Genomic DNA, 18,720 nt, shown 5'->3' with positions numbered 1-18,720 from the left:
CACAAATGTTTTACTTATTATCCCTGGCTCAGAGACGTTTAACAAGCAGCCCAAGGCCACACAGCGGGTGGTTGAAAGCAGCAGAGCCCGGGCGCGTGCCTAGTAGTCTCTCTGGACCTTAGCGCCTCCTCCGGACAAGCTGGGGCTGGGGCGGACTCCTCCGGCGCCCGCCTGGCCCTCCCTCGAGGAATCAGAGTCCCAGATGTCGACGCCCCAGGTTCAGGAGCGGGGAAGTAACTCCCGCCCCGAAGTCAGCCGGGTCGGCCCTGCCCCTAGAGCCGGATGCTCCTCCCTCATTCTCGGGGGACCCCTGCAGGCTCGGGCAGGGTTCGCGCCCACAGGGTCCCGAGCCCTCCTCGTCGCCCCTGCCCGGGGGCTCCTCCGGGCCGCCCGCGCTGACTCAGCGTCAGCCGAGTCGCGGAGGGCGGCGGGGTCAGACGCGCCCGCCCCGGGCTCCCTGGCTCCGCTTTGATTGCCCCCTCCCTCTCCCCCGCCCTCCAGCCGCCCCGCTCCGCCCCCCGGGAGGGGTGCCGGGCCCCGAGCTGGCGGCGCTGCGGAGCGGCCGGAGGGCGCGAGGAGGAGCGCGCGGCGGAGCACGGGCGCAGCATGACTGCCATCGCGGTGCAGGTAACCCCGGGAACCCGGCGGGGCGCTGGGCCGGCTGCCCCCCGACCCTCCCGGAGCGGTCCGGGGGTCTGCCCCACCGGGAGGTGGGAAGGGACTTTGCGCGGAACCCCGGATCCCCGCCTTGCCGGTCTTCTGTTGCAAGCTTGTGGGGTTCGGAGGCAGGTGGGCGGGAAGCAACCTGGGGGCGCTGCCTCCCCCCCTCCCCCGACGCTGTTCCTGCAGCGCGGTCTTCTCTGGCCTCCGCCCGGGGCCCTGCTAGCACCCGAGGCCCCCAAGCTTCTTGCGGTGGATTTTTCTGCTTCTCTTTGGGGTCACCAGTAGCTATGATTAGGCTTTCCAGAGGGGTCCTTTTTAAAAAGGAGAGGCGCGTCTGGGGTGGAGGATGGACGCAGTCCACTTGCAGAGTGAGGCTTGTCTTACATAACATGAAGATGCGACTCCGGGGAAGCCAGAACTTTCTCGGGCGGGGGCTAGAAAGACCATCTCTCTGCTTCTCCAAACGCATCTGGGGTGCTGGGGCGGGGACAGACTCACTGGGGCGTGCAGGCACTTAAGAGAGAAGGTTGTAGGGGCTCCTGGGTGGCTTAGTCAGTTAAGTGGGGGACTTCGGCTTAGGTCCAGATCTCGGGGTTAGGGAGTTTGAACCCCTCACCGGGCTCTGTGCTGACAGCTCCGAGCCTAGAGCCTGCTTGGGATTCTGTCTCCCTCTCTCTCTCTCTGCCCCTCCCCTGCTCGCACTCTGTCTCTGTCGCAAAACTAAATAAAAACCAGTTTTAAAAATTAAAATAAAAGAGAGAGAGAGAGAGAGAAGGTTGTGGCGAGGGGAGGGAAAGGGACTCGCATCCCCAAAGGTCTGACTTCTCACACTGGTGCAAGATGTTTTTGTTGGCCCAGAACCTACGCGTTCCTGCCCCCTGCCCTCTGGTGCGTTGCTGTCCAAAGGCAAGTCAGTGGCGCGACCGCTAGCTACCAGGCGAGCAAGCTGCTTCTCCGCGGAGGCGTTTCACCAGCTCGCCTCCCCCAGAGTCTTCTGGCTGGAACCTTCTAACGATTAGAGAGGCTCAGTTGACTTTGCCTGCAAATGCCCAGACCGCCCCCCCCCCCCCGCCCCCAGCTGTGACTCTGGTAGACGCTGTTCCGCCCAATTTATAGACAAAATAACTGAGGCCCAGAGGTGAAGTAACTTGCTCACGGTAGCCAGCCAAACGGCATAGTCGAGATTCAAAACAGGACTTCTTGGCTGCAAATCGTACCGGCCCTTTCCACTTTTGACTAACAGGAGAAATCGTAGCCACCCCCCAAGCCCCCGGACACAGGCGTTTGGAGAAGGACGGCGGGTTGCATCGAGTCCCTTGTCTTTGTTTTCCTTCATAATCTTGAGTCTTGATGAGGGGGCATCTGGGACAGGCCCTGGGAAGAAGGGGACTGGCAGTGAGGAGGGTGGGACCGGGTGTGGTCTCTCCCCTCGAGAAGCCCGAGAGGTGCAGCTGCAGATCCTTGTAAATCCTTGTAAACAAGGATTTAGAAGACCTATCTGGAAGTGAGTGCTAAACTAAGAGGTGCAGAAGCTGCAAGCTGGATTAACTGGCAGGGGCGTCGTGTGCTGGGCCCAGAGGGGCCTGAAGTCTGGCAGCAGGTGGAGGGGACCTAGTAAGCGGAGGAAGAGGGACTCAAGGAGGAAGAGGGACTCAAGCCCGGAAGAGGGACTCCAGCCCGGAGCCTCTGCCCCAAGGGTGGGGCGCTGTCCCAGCATGACTCTAGTCATTGCAGCCTAGTAGCCCCTTAAATCAGCCCCAGGGACTGTTGTAAGCACTTGAAGTGATAGCTCATTCCAGCCCCACCAGACAACCAGTGGAGGTAGATGATGTTATCTTCATTTATAGGGGAGGAAACCCAGAGAAAGAGGGGATAAATAACATGCCCGGGGACAGAGAGCTAAAAAGCAGGCCGGCGGGGGTCATGCAGGCCAGTGCAGGCGCGGGCTGTGGCCCTAAGGACGGTGGCTGGCCAACTCTTTAGGAAACTGGTGAAGAAATTTCTGGTGAATAATGACAGAGGCCTGGCCTAGGCCTGCACAGAGTGGGCAGTGAGACTAGAGGCAAGTATGGAGGCGGGGGCTGGGGACGTGAAGGATGAGTAGTGAGGGGGGGCAGGTGGGGTCCTGGGGGATTGCGGAAGGGAAGCCCTTAGCCTTGGACTCAGTGGCCCAGGAGTGTCAAGTGACCCTGTCCTACAGATCATAGAAATCATTGAGGGTTAGAGAGGGAAAAGAGAAACACTCACATTTTTTTCCTCCGAGGAAAGGAGATTAAAGTTCCTTGCTCAAGGTCCCACAGCTGCAGGCGGGCAGGGCGGGGGCAAGACCCGACTGCCTTGGTTCCCTCTTGTCCACTGGCCCTCCACTGACCACACTGCTACCAGCTGCCTCTCCAGGAGAGGGTTTCAGGCCCTAGGTCACTGAAGGCCAGTGGAGCTGCCAACAGTGACCAGTGTGGTGCAGGGTGGTGAGGAATGAAGACTCCAATATATATTATTATTGTTACTCATGTTATCAGTAGTTCCCCAACACCTTTATATTCTGTCTTTTAATTCTTGGGAGTTTTCTTGGTGATCAGAGTTTCTTTGTTTTTTGTTTGTTTTTTAAAGTTTATTTGAGAGACAGTGTGAGCAGGGGAAGGACAGAGAGAGAGAGAGAGTGAGAGCGAATCCCAAGCAGGCTCTGCACTGTCTGTCAATCACAGAGCCCTCCTTGGGGCTCGACCCCACAAACTGTGAGATCACGACCTGAGCCGAAGTCAAGAGTTGGTCACTTAACCCACTGAGCCACCCAGGCGCCCTGGCGATCAGAGAATTTAAAGGAGGCCCTGCTTTGAGGTGGGAGGGGGAAGAAATGAACTGACGTGAGCTGTCTTCTCTTTGATCCCAGTGTGATGGGCCAGGAGACTAAAGTCCAGTCTGTGCCCAAGGAAGGTGGGGCTGAGGGAGGGATGGGACATACCTGTTGTCTAGACAGCGTGATGTCTAGGGTCAAAAGGTTTCTGGGTCCTGTGTTCTGTGACTTGATTGAGGCCTTGCTTCCAGGGCTCTCCCATCCTAGGACCTTACCAGCCAACTTCTAGGGGCATTGTAACCCGGCTTTCCTGCGGCCGTCACCTACCCCATTTTGTAGATGAAAAACCCAAGGGCCAAAGAGGTTAAGAAGCTGCCCAAGGCCAAACACCTTTAATGGTTTGTAGACACAGAGGTTTCCAATTTTCCTTGGTTTGTTTCCTAGTAGTCAAGCTGTTTTTTTATGATGAAATCCAACACAGACTCCTGGACTACCAATGTGTCCAGGTGGTAAGAAGGACCTGTCGTGGGGGCGCCTGGGTGGCTCAGTCGGTTAGGCGTCCAACTTCAGCTCTGGTCACGATCTCGTGGTTCATGAGTTCGAGCCCCGCATTGGGCTCTGTGCTGACAGTTCAGAGCCTGGAGCCTGCTTCGGATTATGTGTCTCCCTCTCTGTGCTCCACCCACCCCCCCAATCCCTGTTCGTGCTCGTTTGCTCTCTCTCTCTCAAAAATTAAGAAAAGAAAAAAAAAAAAAAAAAGAAAGAAAGAATGACCTGTTGTGGCTGAGTGAGGACAGGGCCCGAGCTGGCCAACTCAGCTTCCCCTATTCCCCTCCTGTGGCACCTAGAACCCTGCATAGGAGGCAAGGGGAGTTGGGGCCCTGACCCCTGGGGCATCCCTCTACACTGGCTACTCCTTCCTCTCACCAGTAATACTGAGCCCCTAACCAAAGACCCTGTACCTGGAAGGTCCCAGTCGGTATTTATTGGCTGAATGCATCCTGGACATGATACGTTGGTCCAGGCAGCCATAACAGGCTTTATTGTGATTTAGGTGAGAGATCTTGGGTAAGTCATCTGGCCTCTGGGTGACATAGTTTCCCTCTTTATGCCACCTCCCCACTCCGCCCCCCCCCCCCGCCCCCATGGGAGCTTCCTACTCTGCCAACCTCACAGGTTTGAGTAAAACAAGCCCCTGCTTAGGCAGAAGTGCTGAAAGCAAACCAGGTCCCTATTCATGTATCCCTGGGGCAGAAAATTCATGGTGGCTCCCACTTAGGTGGGCAGGTCAGCAACCAGTCTGATGTTCCTGCTGGCGCTCTGACCGAAGCAGGAGTCTCCCAGAGCGTGGCTTTGCTTCCTGTCCCTCCCTGAAAAGCATGACCCAGACTTGCCTCCATTTGCACACGTATAGGGTGCACCCCAGAGTCCCTGTTCAGTTTCCCAGCAGTGACAGAGCCCCATGAGCTGTCTGCTTACCTCCCAAAGCGGGGTGTAACCTGCTTCCATAGGCACTGTCAAGGGGGTGATTTATGACGGGGCAGGAGATTCGTTTAAAGGGAGCTCCAGGGGGGCCCGGGTGGCTCAGTCGGTCAAGTATCCAGCTCTTGATTTCAGCTGAGGTCATGATCTCGAGTTTCCTGCTCTGCACCAGCATGTGGAGCCTGCCTGGGATCCTCTCTCCCTCTCCCTCTGCCCCAACCCCCTCTCGTGTTCTCTCTCTCTCTAAGAAATCGGTAAATAAACTTTCAAAAAAGCGGGGGGCTGGGGCAGGAGTGTCAGATGGAAGTGACAGTGGTTGCAGACCTACTGAATGCCCAGGACAAGCACTGTGCCAGGTACTGGGGACGCAGCCGTGCCTGCATGGGAGGCCCTGCCCTCTTGGTGAGCGGTGTCTCTGTGAGCTAGACAACATATAAGCACAAATCAAAAGGAAATGGATGACTGGTGGTCGGAACAGAGAAGAAAACAGGGCTCCTGACAGGAGGGAACCTGGTTTGGCTGGGGAGGCAGGACAGATCTCTGTGAGGAAGTGACATTTCCACTGAGACATGAAGAATGGAGAAAAGGAGACAGTCGGGGGAAGACTTGTAGGCAGAGGGACCAGTAGGTCTGAGGAAGAAAGTTCTGGGCTTGTCCTTGGGCCTAGAACGAGTGCGGCCGTGTCTGAGTGAGGGGGCCAGGAAGCGTGTGCTGGGAGGTGAAGCAGCAGGGGGAGGCAGGGCAGAAGGTGCAGGGCTTATGGTGTGTCCTAAGGAGTTTGATTCTTCAAAGTGTTTCTCTTTTTATTTTTTGCTTTCTGGGTTGGGGAGGGGACCCATGCCTGGGTGGTGTCCCAGGGCTGTGAGATAAGGGACACCTCACTGGACACCTGGCCCAGCTTGCCAGAAGAGAGGGGTGGGTGCACTCTTCCAGGGCTGCAACTAGAGGCTGAGGGAGAGCCTCCGTGGCTCCCCCACGCCCAGAAGCTGCTAGATAGTTCAGTTGGCCAGCGCTGGGTGGGGTTCAGGTTCAGGCTGAGCAAGACTAAAGGGTAAGGTGCAAACATCGCTTTCGGTACTGAGGAAAACAAGGTAATAACACCTAGCCTGGAATGTGCAGAACCAGCTGGGTGGAGAGTAGGGTGAAACTGAAGTCTACTGGGAAATCCTGGGAGAGGGAAAATGGAGCCTTGTATTAGAAGGCTAAGTAAAAAAAAAAAAAAAAGAATACAATATTCCAGTGCTTTTAACAACCTTCACAGTGCTTTAGGCAGGGTTCTTGCTTTGCATACAAAGAAACCCACAGGGCGCTGCAAGTTCAAGGTCACACTGGCCTGGTCTGACAAGTTTTCTGAATTCTGAACAGACTAGGATCTGCCACCTTGCTGGTCAGTAGAATTTGGATTTCTTCTTCATAAAGATCGTTAGAGAAAGAAAGGTCAGGGAACCCTTTGTGCCTGGTGAATAGCTGGACAGTCCGTGCTTCTGGGTCTTGAACAGAGGACAGGGAGCAGGTGGAGTGGGGGAAGGGCTCCCCAAGAAGGTGGGTCTGTGCTGCAAGTTAAGGAGGGGCTGGGAGGGAGGGAAGCTACTTGCAAAGGTGGGCGTCCCAAGCTTCGCAGGGGACAGCAAGAGAAAATAAGGCTATGGGAAGCCGGGAGCGTGGGCAAGGGTTTCCCCTGACATGCCATCTGTGGTGTCTTCTAGGCCCAGAGGCTACTGGCCCGGCGGAGGCCCCAGCGGCCCTTCTTGGAATCCTTCATCCGGGTCCTCATCATTGTGTGCGCCGCCCTGGCCCTGGTCCTCTCCTCCGTCTCCATCTGCGATGGCCACTGGCTGCTGGCTGAGGACCGCCTCTTTGGGCTCTGGCACTTCTGCACTTCCTCCAACCAGACGGGGCCACGCTGCCTCAGGGACCTGAGTCAGGCCCACGTGCCCGGGCTGGCCGTGGGCATGGTCCTGGCCCGCAGCGTGGGCGCCTTGGCTGTGGTGGTCGCCATTTTGGGCCTGGAGCTCCTCATGGTGTCCCAGGTGTGTGAAGACCTCCACTCACGGCGCAAGTGGGCTGTGGGCTGTGTCCTCCTCCTCGTCTCTTTCATCCTCTCGTCCGGGGGGCTCCTGAGTTTCGTGATCCTCCTCTGGAACCAGGTCACGCTCATTGGTTTCACCCTGATGTTCTGGTGCGAGTTCACGGCCTCCTTCCTCTTCTTTCTGAATGCCATCAGCGGCCTTCACGTCAACAGCATCACCCATCCCTGGAGCCAACCAAGGAAGTTTTAGGCCTCCCTCCTAAAGCCGAGGACGTCGGGTTCTACAAGAAAGTGTGGTCAAGACGGGACTTTTTCAACACGTGACCTCTGATGGGGGTGGGGGTGGGACCGTGGCCTTGAAACTGCTGCTGCTTAGTCCATAACATTTTGGTGGTTGGCCAGAACCAGCCCAGTGGCCTTTGCAGCTGGCCTGCAGAGGTCAGGAGCGTCCCTAGGGCCACCAGCTGCACAGCCTTAGCCAAGTTATTAGGATGTTGATTTTAGAAGTTAACACATTTTAAGACTCTTTTCTTGAATCCTTCTTCCCAGGATGGGACTAGATTAGGAAGCAGCTTGGGTGACTGGTGCCTGGGCTGGCTACACAGCTAAGTGAAGTTCACCCTTGTTTTATTGACTGTGTGCCAGGGTAGGGGCAGGTGGGTCCCTGGGATCCCCTGGGGTTGCCCAGAGCAGATCATTCTTCCAGCTAAGCATATCCAGTCAGTGCCTAGGACTTTCTTCCACCAGCCCAAAGGACCTCTGTGCACCTTTCCTTGCTATAGCTTTGGTCATGTTATTGAGGATTTCCTCAATGTCTTGCACATAATAGGTTTTTAAACCATTTGACTTGATTTGAACCCTGCCTTTGCGGTGGGGGTGGGGGGGGGCATAATCCATGAATAACCTCAGCCGCCAGCAGCCGGCCATCTCTGCTGTCTGTGGGAATCCTGCCTTAATTCTTCGAACCAGCTTCCCAGGATGGCCCACCAACCTTCCAATACACAGTCCTCCCTGAGGCGAGCATGTGTGCGTGTCTGTCTTTGGCAAGGGTCAGACGGCCTCAAGGTACCATTTTTGGCTCCCAGAGCACATATCTGGACCTGCTGGACTCCAGGCGGCAAAGGGGACTTGCCTACACTTGTAATGATTACCACCCGCCCTGGGGATGAGTGCAGGTGAAGGGGACCAGGAACCAGTGGAGAGTTCCATCCTTGCTGGCAAATCTGCATTTTTATGCAGCCAACTGCCCCCTTCCCAGTTTCTTTTCTGCCCAGTAGCTTCAATCATTTCATTCCACACTAGCCCCTTCCCCCTCCACCTGGTCCATCCTGGCTGCTGGTCACTGTATGGGTTTTTGGTGTCTTGCCCCACCCTTATTACTGCAGGCGCCCTTTCTGGGTGTTTCTATCTATCCCTTGTGGCTTTTTTTTTTTTTTTAATTTTTTAAATTTGAAGTTTAAAAGCACAAGTGGGGAAGGGTGGAGAGAAGGAGACAGAATACTGAGCAGGCTCTGCGTTGGCTCTCAGCACAGAGGCCGATGCGGGGCCCCAACTCCTGAACCGTAAGATCGTGACCCAAGCCCAGATCAAGACGCTTAACCACCTGAGCCACCCAGGCACCCCCTGTAGCTTTTTAAAAACTTCTATTTCCAAATGCATGTGGAGTCCATGGAGATCAAGAAAGATGTCATGGGCCAGCCAGTTTTTCAGAGAGCAGAGCTCATCAACCATACAGTCTGGGTTCTTGGCCCTGGAAAGTAAGCACCTGGGCTTTCACTCCAGAGACCCTTCACAAGGTACAAAGGGGTGACTTCCTTGTCTCTGCAGTGGGGAGATGCAGGGGTGGGAAGCCAGGGCCCAGGAGGGGACAGCACTTGTCCAAGGTCCCCCACTAGCAAGATGCCTTTTCCTTTATGTTGGGGCTTCTGTCCAGAATGCTTTCCCCTGAACACTAATAGGCTGTGTTTTGTAAAAGGGTTCAAATAGTCCCGTTTAATCCTCACACGGCTGGTGGGAGGGGGAGCGCCAATAGTCCAGGAAACTAAAATCCAAAGACAAAAAGGGGAGACAGATCCCCATGGGACAGGGAGACAGGCCCTTGCCCCCCTGCCTAGGAGTGAAGACAGACACAGCCTTGGAGCACAGGGATTTGAACCCCAAAGCCCTGGACTGAACTTGTGCCCCTGCTTGCTGAGTATCTTGGGCAAGTCACAGGACCTTCGTGAACCTGTTTCTTTTTCTGCCCAATGGAATCCTGCCCCCTTCCTGGCTATTCTGCCCCTTGGGCTGCAGGTGACTGTGAAAGAGGAGGCACGGGAGGGTGCCTTGTACCCTGTTGGGTTACTAAAAGGAAGCTGGGGGTCTTGGCGTCTCTTGGCTTCACTGACATGGTCAGGTTAATCCAGTTGTCTTGAGGCTCTAGGGTAAGAGCTACTGGACAGGTGAGTTGTAGTGAGGGATAAGGAGGGTCCATCTAGGGCCAAGGGTCTCGACTGCCATGTTGCCTGGGCTTCGAGCTTATTCCTGCAGGAAGGGGTAGGGAAGGCCAGCCTCAGCATCCTTCACCTTGTGTCTCGAGGGCTAAAGGAGAGCGGGCAATTACATACCAGACCCATCCCAGCTACCGTTTATTTCCCTGCCTTCTGGAACCCTTGAACTGCCCTTCGCATAACACAACAGACCCAAATCCCAGGCCCTCGTCCTGCCCCACGGTGCCTGTGCTTTGATCAGTTCTGAGGAATTCTCACCACAGCCCCCTCCCCAACCCGAGGCCCAGAGGAGGGGAGTTCTTGGTCACAGGAGAAAAGCCTATGATGTCTGCTGAGAAGACCGATACGGACTGTCCTGCAGCAATGTCTAGCCTTCTCGTGACCCATCTTGGTCTCTGTCCCGTGCGTGGCCCTGCTGCAGCCTCTCAGATGACACTGGCCCTGCAGGTGCCCCCGCTCTGCTCTGAGGTGCTGGCCTTGGTGCTGTGGGTGAGGCCGCTGGTGCCATTGCTGAAGATGGAGTTGAGGGCCACGGGGCGCAGTAGAAACTCACGGACGTGCCACTGCCGCCACTTCTTCTGAACCTCCAGCTGCACCTGCCCCCAGAGACCACCATCAGTGGAGGAGAGAAGAACCGACCTTGTACCCTCAGTCCCATTCACCCCCCCACCCCCATCCCAGGACCTCAGTATAGTCCCACGACTCGTATCTTCCCCTCTCCTGTAGGCCCCTCAGATTGGCCATTTCCGGCCCCAACATCCAGTAGGGATTGAGGGCCCCTCTCTCCTGGACACTTTCACCTTCAATCTTGCCGCCTGGGTCCCAAGGAAGGGGCTTAGGGCTGTCTCACAAATTCCAGAACTCCAGAATTAATCAGGTCATCACCTGGGACAAACTGGACTCCTTCCCATGAAGCCTCCCTAGCTCACAACTTAATCTGGGGGCCCGGGAGTTGCTCTTTGGAAATGTCTTCCACAGTGCCCAGCTGTAGCAGCCCAAACCTTTGAAGCCAGGCTTCATGCTTGAGTTTTGGAAAACAGGTTATTCCCATTCAAGTGTGGCGAGCCAGTTTGATGGTCGACAGTTCTTGAAAGGCCTTACTTGTGTGAAGGACTGTATTCAACTAGTGGTTGGGCTGCTTCTGTGTGTGTCCTCCCCCAACACTCTGCGCAGGAGCAGAGACTTCATAGTAAGTGTCTGGCCCTCCCAGGAGTCCACACTCATTTGGAGGGTCCTCGAGGATGGATTTGCTGTTACTGCCTCTGCGCCATTTTACAGATGGGAACACTGAGGCCCACTGAAGGGCAGTGGGCAGTGAGCAGGGTCACCCACCAGGCAAAGCAGCAGAGCAGTCGGGAGCCCGGGTTCTTGTTGGGGTGCCCGTACTTCCCTCTTTCCTGGACTTGCTCTAGGGTAAGAACCTCCTGGAGAGAGCTTGTTAAACATTTTCAGGCTCCAGCCCAGACCTACAGAATCTCCCTTGTGCTGAACTGAGGGTCGTGCGCAGTAATTGTGTGAACTAGGCTTCTGGGTGCTTCGATGTTCCCATTGAAGTGAGCTCAGGAGACCCAGCCCGCACCCCACCTCTCCCCACCACCTTTTCCGGGGAGCTCCTGAACAGGGATCCAGTGGCTAGGACGCTCCTCTCCAGGCCAGCTGAGAACTCACCTCCCCATTGAGGAAGCAGTACAGGACGGCCACCACCAGGCCCTGCGGAGGGGGGGGGGGGGAGGGGCAAGGCAGCAGGGGTCAGTGCAGGTACTCCTGTACCCAGCCTCCCTTCAGGTTCCCCCCCACGTCCTTGAATCGCCAGCCCCAGGCTCACTGCTCCCCAGGAAGTGTCCCAGAGCCTTCTCACACCTCTCACCTCAGGGGGAATTAGGGCTACGTCCTCTGAGCCCCCTACTGTACCCCCTGGCTCTGCTGGCATCATCCAGCATAGACTCAGCTCCTTAGGGCAAGGGCAGGGCCCCTTTTGTCTGTGAGCCCGGTGTCCCCCGTCGGGCATTGGACACCTGTAGTTCCAGCAACCACAGAGTAGAAGCTGCTAACTTGGGCCCGTGGGGACCAGGCCAGTCCCCTGAGTTAGTAAGGCGGGCCATCTGGGAGAAGCAGAGACTGGTGGCGCCCAAAGCGCACTGTCCCTCAGGTAGGGGGAGGGGCCGGCCCCTGCAAGACCCTGGGCCTGGTGCGGGCTCATGTTCAAGATCGGCTGGAAATCCGGAGGTGGTCCACCACGGCCAGCTCTTCACACTGAAACACGAACGTGTGGATGTGAAATCTGCAAAGCCCGCGTGCTGGTGCTGGCCTGCCAAAAGTGGGGTGTGTGTGACCTCCCCGTATACATCTCCTTGGTTAGGGGCCTCGGGGCTGTGTGCACTCTTATGTTCCCTGGTGTGACGGAGGTCTGTGCCTGTCAGGACCCTTCCTCACTAGTATCTGCAGCTTCTGTTTTCCCAGTGGTCCTGGCATGGAGCTCGGCCAGGGACTCCAGTCTTGAGATGCAGGGTTTGAGGCCAAGAGGCCTGCTGGGGACCATAAGCCAAGGGCAGGGTCTCTGCAGTGCTTACGTCCTGCTCACCTCCTCAGGGACCCCTCGGGTCAGCCTGCCTTTCCTTCTGCCCTGCAGCTTCCCTGGCTGGTGGGCACCCTTCCCCTCAGAGGTCTGCGTGCCATAGCGCTGACCTCAGGGGGGCTCCCCTCCCCTTCCCGGTCCCATCCAGACCTGCCTTTACCTACTTACCACATTGGAAAGGACCCCAGAGGATGATGAACCAGCCCAGCTATGGTGGACTTAATACATACAATGGCTCAGGGCTGTTGGCATTTTAACAGTGACAAAACTCAAGGATTTGCTTTAGACTATCAGGCATCGGGGACTGCTACGCAGAACGGAGACCATTTGGGGGAAGTGGGCGGCAGGAACGCCTACTCAAGGCTGCAGTTTCCAAATTCTGTAGCACGTTAGGATCTCCTGGGAGCTTTTGCCTAGGTTACCCCAAATCCGAATGCCTGAGGACAGATGATCTCAGACTGGGGCACCTGGGAGGCTCAGTCAAGTGTCTGATTCTTGATTTCATCTCAGGTCATGATCACATGGAGAAATCAAGTCCCGTATTGGGCTCTGTGCTGGACATGGAGCCTACTTGAAAATCTGTCTCTGAAAATCTGTCTCCTTTCTCTGCCCCTCCTCCACCCCTCTCTCTGTCTCAAAAAAAAAAAAAAAATCCCAGGTGGTTCTCCGGCATTCTCACCTGGGAGCCTCTGTCAGCAGATGGAAAAGTCAGGCTTTAAGGTGAGACAACTAGATGTGGAGTTGTCTGACCTACATAACCGTGGGGTTCTGGGCTCTAGGGGCTTCATTGAATCCTTGCCAAAACCCTAGGGGGGAGGGGGAGGACCCCGATTTTACAGGTGAGGGAACTGGGTCACAGGGGTTTAGGCAGGACTGGCCCCGTGCTTGGCCCAGAGCCGGTGGTCAGGCTGCTGGCTGTGGATGGCGCCCACCTCATGGGGCCCGGGGGTGCCTGGGCCTCCAAGATCCGGAGACACATTTTCACAGTTCAGGTGAGGGCCAGAGCCCCGGGTGAGGGAAAGTGAGTGGTGCCCCAGGTACACATAGGGCAGGCCTCCTACAGCCAGCGAGTTTAAGAAATTCCAGTTTTTGGGGCGCCTGGGTGGCTCAGTCGGTTGAGCGGCCAGCTTCGGCTCAGGTCATGATCTCGCAGTCTGTGAGTCCGAGCCCCGCGTCGGGCTCTGTGCTGACAGCTCAGAGCCTGGAGCCTGTTTCAGATTCTGTGTCTCCCTCTCTCTGACCCTCCCCCATTCATGCTCTGTCTCTCTCTGTCTCAGAAATAAATAAACATAAAAAAAAAATTTTTTTTTAAATAAAAAAAAAGAAATTCCACAGTTTTTATACAATCATTAAAAATGAAGTCTTTGAAGAATTTTAGTGACGTGGAGGCAACAGGAAGATAGAGAATTAGAACACACAAGATAGGACACCACACATTAAAAAAAAAAAGGGAAACCACACATAGCATGACCTCAATTATATAAGCTGTGCGTACATAAGTGTCTTCCTGGATAGAAAAGAGACTTTAAAGAAAAGAAAAAAAAAAAAAGACGTAGAAGTAAACCCACCATCATTTTTAGCAGATTATTTCTGGGGCCATGAGATTATGGATGATTTTTTTTTCTTTTTTAATGGTTCCTTATTTTCCAAATTTTCTACAAAAACTCTTACGTGTACAATCAGAAAAAGCCAGAAGTATATGACAGGGTGCCTGGGTGACTCAGTCGGTTAAGTGTCCGACTCTTGATTTCAGCTCAGGTCACGATCTCACGGTTCGTGAGATCGAGCCCTGCGTGGGGCTCAGTGCCGACAGCACAGAGCCTGCTTGGGATTCTCTCTCTCAAAATAAACATTAAAATAAAAGTATATGCCGTTGATAATGTATTGTGGTTCTGTGTGTGTTCGTTCAGCTCCTGTCTTTTAGAGATTCGGACTGGAATATTCACATTTGAATAAAACAGTCTTTGGTTTGATTAAAATGAGGGGGGACATGGAGGAGGAAGCAGCTGGGGACAGACATGAAACATACCCGCCTTGAGTGGGCAATGACTACATGGGGGCTCACTATCTACTATTCTCTTTAACATATGGAAGAAATTTTCTATAATATAGAATTTTTAAAATATATACATTATATAAAATATACATGGGTAATAGATAATCAAGTGATATATGTTTGTGTGTGAACAAAGTTTAAAAAAACCTTAACGATCCATTTTCTTTGTCAACATAGAATGTTTCTGTGAGAACATTCTGAAAGTGCTTTTGGGTTTTCTTTTGACAAGCCATTTCCTTAGAGAGAAACCAAATGGCCCAGCCCCAGCCACAAGCCCCAACTCCAGGGGACAGGAAGTTCCCTTTCTGTGCAGGGAGGCAGACACGGGTATCTGTGCTCTCAGTGAGGTCACTACCCACTTCTGGAAGCCAGGTCATGGCCTTCCACCCATGTGGACCTGGAATCCCTCACCTGCTGAATGGGCCATTGTGAGCCCAGCCTTCCCACACGTTACAAGAGCAGGTGGACACGGAAACTCTGGATGAAGAAACGAAGAATGTGGATTACATAAGAGGCTGGGTTCTCTGGAGCCTGGGGCACCGGCAGGGAGCTCTGGGCAGAGGGGCAGCCCTGGGGTAGGGTCTGAAGGCAGGGTGTGGAGAAGACCTGACTCTACTCAATGACGTGTGCCCAGTGATGTGTCCTCCCCGGAACCTGAAAGTGACAGAAGAGTGACCCCGGCCTCACCCACCCTGAACTGAACTCAGGCAACAAGGGAGACTCTGAGCCTCCCGTCCTGAGACCAAAGCCTCCCCAGTGAGGAGGACTTTGCAGGATAATCAATCTTGTTGCGGACAGGCTGGCTTCTTTAGGAAAATCCACTGGGAGAAATTTCTCTCAAGCCCTGAAGCCTATAATCTCTAGGCTCTTCCTGGGAATTTGCTTGTTTCCATTGCGGATATTATAAATCTTAGAACAGACTGTGTTTCTGTTTTTGCTCTGGCTACTGGAAATCTCTAAGTTCTCCCACCTTCCTAGCACTCTCCCGAATTTGCTTCTCTGTACGAACTCAATTTTGGTTTTTATTTTAATTTTTTTCACTGATCCTTCGCTACCTTTTTTTTTTCTTTTCTTTTTTTGTCCTCTGTATGGTTTTCCTGAAAGCTACATCATATTATTTTTGGAAGGAGACAGCTATGAGTAAACAAAGTAACACTGTGATGTTTGGGATTCATGTTAAGAGTCCTTCTGTCTACACACGTTTACTGTTTTGTTTTTAAGCCTCACAACATCTCGAATGAATAGGTAGGTGCTTTCTTCCCTCACTTTCTTTCTTCCTTTTTTTTTTTTAGGTTGGGTATTATTCTCAGTAACTTGTGTATGCATGCAAGTTTCAAAGAGTCGAATGATTGCTGTCACAAAACAACAGCAGCCTCCTAACACCCCTGCCCCCATTTCCTGTTCCTCAGAGGCAACTACTTGGAATTCTTTTCACTGGTTCTGAAGAATATGCTGATGATGCTCCTTCTGGATTTTTCGGTTTGGGGCATTTTTTATGGACTTCCCAGTATGAAGACGAAGATATTATTCTCTTTCAGATGCCCTCTCCCTCATTCCCACAATGTTCCTCTTCCTGCCTTGCTTTTTGGTGGCTCAGCCATAGCCCTCAGCACTAAGGCTATTTTGACTACATATAAACTGTGGAGAGGTGTGCAATGCAGTATGTGGGGTTATTTTTCCCTTTCGTCTTCCCTGGAGTCAGTCTCTCTCCTTAGTTTTACCTCCCACCCCCATCTGACTGGTGGGGAACTTGGGTCCCACAGCACAGTGAGGTCCTGCCCAGCTTCTCTTGGATGTCGGCCAAAGCAGGCACCCCAAAACCCCCTGCTGGACCCTTCTGGGAAGACCTGGCTTGCCGCCTCTGTGGTCTCCATTTCTCTTTTTTTTTTTTTTATTTTTTATTTTTATTAAAAAAATTTTTTTTCAACGTTTATTTATTTTTGGGACAGAGAGAGACAGAGCATGAACTGGGAAGGGGCAGAGACAGAGGGAGACACAGAATCAGAAACAGGCTCCAGGCTCCGAGCCATCAGCCCAGAGCCCGACGCGGGGCTCGAACTCACGGACCGCGAGATTGTGACCTGGCTGAAGTCGGACGCTTAACCGACTGCGCCACCCAGGCACCCCTCCATTTCTCTTTAAGGAAAGAGAGAACTCCCGAAAGTCACAGTCCCGCGAAACTTACCTGGAATGAGCCAAGGGCCAGTTCAAAGAACAGCTGGACCTCCATGGCATCTTCTGGGGAGAAGGCGAAGATGATGTAGTGGACTCCGAAGAGGGGGATCAGCAGGAGGGTAGACTTGGCCAGGCGCCTACAGACACAGACCCAGACCCGCTGCGGTGTCCTGCCTCCTTCCCCTAGGGCACAGCTCCACACACCCAACCTGCCTGACTGCAGGAGGCCAGCGGAGGGGCCCCCCCCCAACCTTTGTGGTTTGACTTTTCATTCTAGAGAATTTCTAACTCCCACATACCCACCACCCATGGCCAGTCCCCAAAATACCTGATTACGCACCCCTATCGGCAAATAACATTTGGACACAAACCCACCCAAACAACTTTATTATTTATAAATGATGTGCATGTGTTATTTAACATATTATTCACAAAGCCAGGATTCTTTTTTTTTTTTTTTGATAATAAATACCTATAAGGAGATGTGCTTTTTTTTTTCTTCCCAGATTAGGGTTGCTACATTTAGCAAATAAAAAATACAGGATGCCCACTTCAATTTGAATTTCAGATAAACAAAGGATCGTATTTTTTTGAGTAAGTAACTAAAACACTATTTGTTGTTTATCCAAAATTCACACTGAACTGGGCATCCTGTACTCTATCTTGCAGCTTTATCCTGAATCCCCGGCTCCAGCTTACTCTGGACACCACTGCTCTAAAGATGTCCTGGAGAAATCTGTCACCAAGTAATCCAACTCACTGCCGGATTCTCAAAGCTCAGAACCTCACAGAGAAAGCCCTTGCTGGACACTGATTTGTCTTTAACCGTCCTCCAGCCCCAATTCATAAATTGAAGCCCTAACTGCAGGACCTCAGAAATACCTATCTCTGCTTGCAGGTAGGACCTAAAAAGAGGTGATTAAGTTAAAAGGAGGTTGTTAGGATGGGACCTTAGTCCAATCAACTGGCGTCCTTTTAAGAAGAGGAAGAGACACCTCTGAGCGCAGACAAAAGGACCCAGGGAGAAGGCAGCCATCTACAAGGCAAGGAGAGGGGCCTCAGAGGAAACCAGTCCTGCCGGCACCTTGACCTTGGGTTTCCAGCCTCCAGAACTGCGAGTAAGTTTCTCTTCTTTAAGCCACCCAGTGTGTGGTTATGTTATGGTAGACCTAGCAAACTAGTACAGCATCTCCCTTCAACTTCTTAAAGGTTTCAGAGTATTTCTGGATCACATATCTTGAAAATCTGATGAAGGCCATTCTCCCTTGAACAATACACAGACCTATATCGATGTCCCTGAAGCTGGGTCCCCGAAACCCATCAGGAGAGTCCCCGGCGTTGCCCCAAGCACAAATCTCTGCTTCCTGGGATCCTGAGAGATTTCTTATCTTCCCACCACTGGGGCAGCCTTCTCAGGCTGCACAAAGGACCCATCCCACCCCCCCACCCCGCCCCCATTCCTATTTACATTTGTAACCTCCCGGGAACTAGGTCCAGTTGGGTAAACAATAGGTGCTCAGGAAATACGTGCTGACTGAGCAAGCCTTGTCTTTGCCTTCCACTTACTTATAATGGTTCGCTTCATTTCCTCTTGTCTCTTGGGTTCTCAGTTTTCTCATCAGGATTCTTAGGATGTTTATAAAAAGGATGAAATTAATCTGTAAAACACAAGACAGAGGTGGGGCTGAAGGTGATCGTCACCCCTCCAGGCCCCTGACCCCTGGACCTGAGGGCAGAGAAGGCACTGCAGGCCACACCCGAGATTGCACCACTGTGCCTCCCCTCACCTGCCCCACAGTCCTGGGGGAGCAAACCTATGGGAGGGGATGAGTGACCCAGCACCCGCTCCTACCCCCCGGGGCTGCTGGCGCTCTGAGGTCTGCTCAGTTGCCATCAGGGATTATTCACACTGGGGGTGCACTGAAACCCCTGGGGACCTTGTTAAAAGGCAGGTTTCAAGTGACCTGAAAGTCTATATTTCCATCAAGCTCTAGATGATGTCAAAGCTGGTCCCCGACTACACTTTGAGTAGCACGGCTTTCTTCCAGCAGAGGTTTTGTTGTTGTCATTTTAATGTTTATTTATTTTGAGAGAGAGAGAGAGAGAGAGAGAAAGCTCAAACAGGGGAGGGGCAGAGAGACGGGGCGAGAGAGAATCCCAAGCAGGTTCTGCACTGCCAGTGCAGAGCCCGATGTGGGGCTCGAACTTACGAGCCCTGAGATCATGACCTCAGCCAAAACCAACAGGCAGATGCTTAACAACTGAGCCACCCAGGTGCCCCACCAGCAGAGGTTCTTAAGGTTTAGGGTATTGACTGGGGGGTGGGGGTGGGGTCCCAAGGCTATAGGTCAGTAAATCTGGGGTGGGGCCCAAGAATTTGCACTTTTAACAAGCTTCCAGGTGATGGTGAAGCTGCCAGCCTGGGGACCATACTTTGAGAACCACTGCCTCAGAGCC

At 53.4% G+C, this 18,720-nt stretch overlaps 2 protein-coding genes across 4 annotated transcripts in view; one reads left to right on the top strand and one right to left on the bottom strand.

The window, feature by feature from the left end:
* Nucleotides 1-248: 248 nt before the first annotated feature.
* Nucleotides 249-7,988, top strand: TMEM37 (transmembrane protein 37). The gene is made up of 2 exons (XM_003990716.6): nt 249-627; nt 6,646-7,988. The coding sequence occupies exons 1-2, from the start codon at nt 607-609 to the stop codon at nt 7,216-7,218; spliced, it is 594 nt and encodes a 197-aa protein (XP_003990765.1). The 5' UTR covers nt 249-606; the 3' UTR covers nt 7,219-7,988.
* A 1,594-nt stretch (nt 7,989-9,582) lies between these two features.
* The window catches only part of SCTR (secretin receptor), an 81,516-nt gene continuing 72,378 nt past the window's right edge, over nt 9,583-18,720 (bottom strand). For 2 of the 3 annotated variants that reach the window (XM_023259249.2, XM_019839111.3), the window contains exons 10-13: nt 17,830-17,921; nt 16,274-16,400; nt 11,126-11,167; nt 9,583-10,053 (exon numbers count right to left, since the gene is read on the bottom strand). In XM_023259249.2, coding sequence (XP_023115017.2) covers nt 9,883-10,053; nt 11,126-11,167; nt 16,274-16,400; nt 17,830-17,921 — 432 coding nt within the window. In that variant the 3' untranslated portion in view covers nt 9,583-9,882. Of the gene's footprint in view, nt 10,054-11,125; nt 11,168-14,499; nt 14,566-16,273; nt 16,401-17,829; nt 17,922-18,720 lie in introns of all 3 variants that reach the window. The other variant, XR_002744752.2, reaches the window with a different exon arrangement.

The sequence above is a fragment of the Felis catus genome, chromosome C1, assembly GCF_018350175.1.
Source record: "Felis catus isolate Fca126 chromosome C1, F.catus_Fca126_mat1.0, whole genome shotgun sequence".
NCBI lineage: Eukaryota > Metazoa > Chordata > Mammalia > Carnivora > Felidae > Felis > Felis catus.
Note: the sequence above shows the minus strand (reverse complement) of the source record. Positions and strands in the feature narration are given on the sequence as shown.